This window comes from Monodon monoceros, unplaced genomic scaffold, assembly GCF_005190385.1.
Source record: "Monodon monoceros isolate NGI ecotype Baffin Bay Population unplaced genomic scaffold, NGI_Narwhal_1 Super_Scaffold_3, whole genome shotgun sequence".
Classification (NCBI taxonomy): Eukaryota; Metazoa; Chordata; class Mammalia; order Artiodactyla; family Monodontidae; genus Monodon; species Monodon monoceros.
Window position 1 is genome coordinate 61,899,306 of NW_021703780.1, and position 3,944 is coordinate 61,903,249.

The 3,944-nt window shown below is 48.3% G+C and overlaps 1 protein-coding gene across 1 annotated transcript; it reads left to right on the forward strand.

Moving 5' to 3' along the window:
* Positions 1 to 226: 226 nt before the first annotated feature.
* Positions 227 to 3,306, forward strand: RTP3 (receptor transporter protein 3). Its single transcript, XM_029244306.1, has 2 exons — positions 227 to 453; positions 1,913 to 3,306. The coding sequence occupies exons 1-2, from the start codon at positions 299 to 301 to the stop codon at positions 2,613 to 2,615; spliced, it is 858 nt and encodes a 285-aa protein (XP_029100139.1). The 5' UTR covers positions 227 to 298; the 3' UTR covers positions 2,616 to 3,306.
* Positions 3,307 to 3,944: the final 638 nt, after the last annotated feature.

Below are 3,944 nucleotides of genomic sequence, written 5' to 3' on the forward strand. Positions count from 1 at the left end.
CACCCGTCCTGACATGGAGTCCGGGGCCCTCCTTTCGTAATATTTTGCTGGATGAAGCCATGCATTCCGTGTCTTTCGAAATTCCCTGTGGAGCCTAGTGCTGTTCTCAGAACTTGGAGCCAGCATCAACTGACCTTTGGTCCTTGGGGCAAAGACCTGGTCCATGAGCCCAGTCCAGGGACATAAAGGGAGAGTGGGTCTGAACCCTTGCTCTCTAAAGCAGGAAACCTCATGTCCTGCTCCAGATCCGTCAGAGCCCGGGAGACACTGTCGTACCCAGCTCACGGGGACAGCAGCGATGCGTCAGGACATGGAGGTGTGGAAGCAGGTGTTCCAGGAATTAATCCGGGAGGTGAAACCATGGCACACATGGAAACTGACACTAGACAAAAGCCTTCTTCCTAACATCCTGAAGCCAGGGTGGACACAATACCAGCAGTGGACCTGTGCCAGGTGAGTAGAGAATGCGATAGCAATATTCCAGAAAATTCTTGCTCATTTCTTACGGTGTACACTCGTTACTTGTCTTGTTGTGCTCACGCTTGTAAATTGAAGATTACAGGAAGCAAGGTGTCCTTGATCCAAGACGTTTTGGCTTCATTAAAAATTTTTCCTTTTTACACTGAACCGCAAAACCATAGCAGGACTGGGCTAATGCCCAGATACAGAGAAAACAGGCTGCAAGGGGTGAGGGTGAGAAGCAGTGAGGAAAAGAGAAGGGGAGGAGTGGAGGCTATTTCCCTCAACCGCAGGAGAGTTGGACGAGCAGGACCCAGGGCTCATGCTCCCTGCATTGGGAGACCTAGGGTCCAACACAGAGTCCGTGGGGAGACGCCCTGTGTGCTGAGGAGAAGCGTCAGGGAGGGGGCAGAGGACGGGGAGAGCTGAGCAACACTCAGCAACCTTACCCCTCTCTACTCCAAGCTGATGGAGTCTTGTTAAAATAGGACCCTCAGAAGTCATCCAGAGTCTCACCCTCTCTTTTCCAGTTGGGAAAGCAGAGCCCCAAGGATTGGGGGTGGGAGGCTGGGACTCTAGCTCGGGACTGGGGCCGTGCTCATTGCCTGCCCACCAACCCCTCGCCAGGAGAGGGTCCGGGCAGAGGAAGCAGAGCTCTCTTCTCCTGGTGGCGCGTGGTTTTCCCAGGCCAAGAGCATGGGAGCAGAGTCTCAGCTCATTTCTCCCAGTTCTGGAGGCTGAAGTCCAAGATCAAGGTGCCAGCTGCTCTTCTGAGCCACAGGCTTCTCCTTGTGTCCTCACATGGCAGAAGGAGCTAGGGCGCTCTGTGGGGTCACTATTATAAGGGGACTAATCCCATTCCCAAGTGCTCCACCCTCACAACCTAATCACCTCCCCAAGGCTCCACTTTCTAACACCATCACCTTCAACGTTAGGATCCCAACATGGGAATTTGCGGGGGGACACAAACATTCAGACTATAGCACTTATCCACACCCACTTGTATCTATTTTTGGATTTCAGTTCAGGGTTCTCGGGGCTGTTGCACTTGTAGCCTTTGACCCACTTAAATCTACATTTGAAGAAGCCTTGATTTGGGGTCAAGAGACTGGAGTTCCAGTCCTGCCTCTTCCACTCACTGGGTCTCTGGGCGTGACAAGTTCCCAGCGTGTGCCTCATCTCTAAAATGATCACACCGGACTTCGAATTTGCCCAAGATTCCTTCCAGCTCTGATGGCTTGTGATTTGCTGTTTTCATGGCAGACACATCTGTGGGTCACAGAGCATGCTGGTGGCACAATGGAGATAGGAACAAGGGGCTCGGGATTTCTTCCCCACTAATCCGTGACCCGGATCAAATCATGTTTCTGTGTGTCCCTCCGGCACAGCCCACAACTGGGCCATACTGGGCCATACTGGGCCAAGCTGAGGGTCTTGTCTTCTTTCTCCACAGGTTCCAGTGCTCCTCATGCTCTCGAAATTGGGCCTCTGCCCAAGTTCAGGTCCTTTTCCACATGCACTGGAGTGAGGGGGATTCCAGGGGCCAGGTGAAGATGAGGGTCTTTGCCCAGAGATGTCAGAAGTGCTCCCAGCCTTCGTTTGAGGTTCCCAAGTTCACAGAAGAGAACATCTCAAGGATCCTGAACAACCTGGTGTTGCAAATTCTGAAGAAATGCTATAGAGAAGGATTTACGTTCGTGGAGATTCCTATGATCAAGGAAATCTCTCTTGAAGGGCCACATGACAGTGACAATTGCGAGGCATGTCTGCAGGGCTTCTGTGTGCAGAGTGAGTTTGGTCTGGCCATGTGGTCACCAATATCCCCATTACCTCCCACAATAAGCTCACCCATCCTCGGGATCACCACCGAAATACCTTCTCCCACGAGGAGTAGCACCGGAGGGGATGCAGTGAAGAAAAAGAAGGTATTACCCAGACAGTCGTTTCCTGAGACCACACAAGCTGAGAGCCTCCCCATTTCCTGGAGCCCGAGAGCAAACACCAACTTCCAGGCAGAGAGAAGAGGCCAGAACTCCTTCAGCAATTGCACTTTCTATTCCCACACAGCCCAGCATACCAGGAGCTTAGGCATGAGCTGCTGCTGCTGTCTCATGCTAATAATCATCATTGTAATTGTGGTAAAAACCACTATCTGAGCCTGGAAAGCATGATGTTGAGTTTAAAAATATCAGACACACAGTCATCTATTGTATAATCCCATTGATGCAAAATATTCAGAATAGGTAAATCTAGAGATGGCAAGTAGATTTGTGGCTGCCAAACAAGGGACTGGGGGGAGAGGGGAAGTGGGGAGCAACTATTTAATCTGTATGGGTTTTTTGCGGGGGTGATGAAAGTATTTTAGAGGTGATGGTTGCACAACACTGTGAATGCACCAAATGCCATTTATTTGTTCATTTTAAGATGGTTAATTTAATATAAATTTCACCTCAATTTAAAAAAAAAAGAATGCTGCAATTTCATTCATTCTCTAGAGAACTGAGACTGAGGCGTTTATGGCTCACAGAACAGTTTGGAAATCTTAGGAAACCCGGGGGCCCTCTCCCCAGACGATTTTGCACAGACCTTCTGATGTCAATCTGTGGAGGCGTTTGCCGTCCAAAGCATTAGTCTGAAAAGCCGGGTTCTAGAGCAGCGGTCTCCACCGAGGAGCTACACGCAGCTGAGGGCTGAGGCAGGACCATCTGCCAAGGTGGGGAGATATCCTTAAAACTCCATTTAATTTTTGTTTGTACTTAACTATTTCTTGTCACATGTTTTATCATGTATGTTAATATATTAGTAGAATGGTATAGTGATATGATAAATAAATACACACCCATTTGGAGTGGGTGTTCAGTTTCTCATTGACAGGGTTGCAAAATCAGAAACATCGTTACGGGGGACCCTGTTCTGAAGGACCAAGGGTGGAAGTCTGTCCATGGATTCTCACCAGGATTCTGAAACCAAGTTGCTTTCTATACAAGTTTTCTATTCTGATTAATGAGAATAATTTTAAGACCCATTCTCACATCTTTTTTATCTAGAAATAGGAATCCTTCTGTATATGTAGCTAGAATGAAAGCAGTAGTCATTTACAGCAAATGCTCCTTTTCACTCGCCCTTGTCTCCTGCCTCTCTCATCAACGACAGTGGTTCCTGAAAGCACAGGCTGCTCCTGCTGGGACAGTCTCTAGAACTTTTTCATTTTGCAAAACTGAAACTCTGTAGCCATTAAACAACTCCCCTTTTCTCCCTCCCCCTAGGCCCTGCTAACTATCATTCTTCTTCCTGTTTGTATGAACCTGCCTACTTTAGATACCTCATACATGTGGAATTATATAGTATTCGTCTTCTGGTAACTGGCTTATTTCACTTAGCATAATGTCCTCACGGTTCATCCATGTTGTAGCATGTGACAGGATTTCCTTCCTTTTGGGGGCTGAATAATATTCCACTGTATGTATGTACCACACTTTGTTTAT

Bases quoted from the DNA above. Each gene is read 5' to 3' on its own strand.
- RTP3 (XM_029244306.1), top strand. From the start codon at position 299: ATGCGTCAGGACATGGAGGTGTGGAAGCAGGTGTTCCAGGAATTAATC. The intron at 454-1,912 runs GTGAGTAGAGAA...CTTTCTCCACAG, and splicing joins CAGCAGTGGACCTGTGCCAG to GTTCCAGTGCTCCTCATGCT.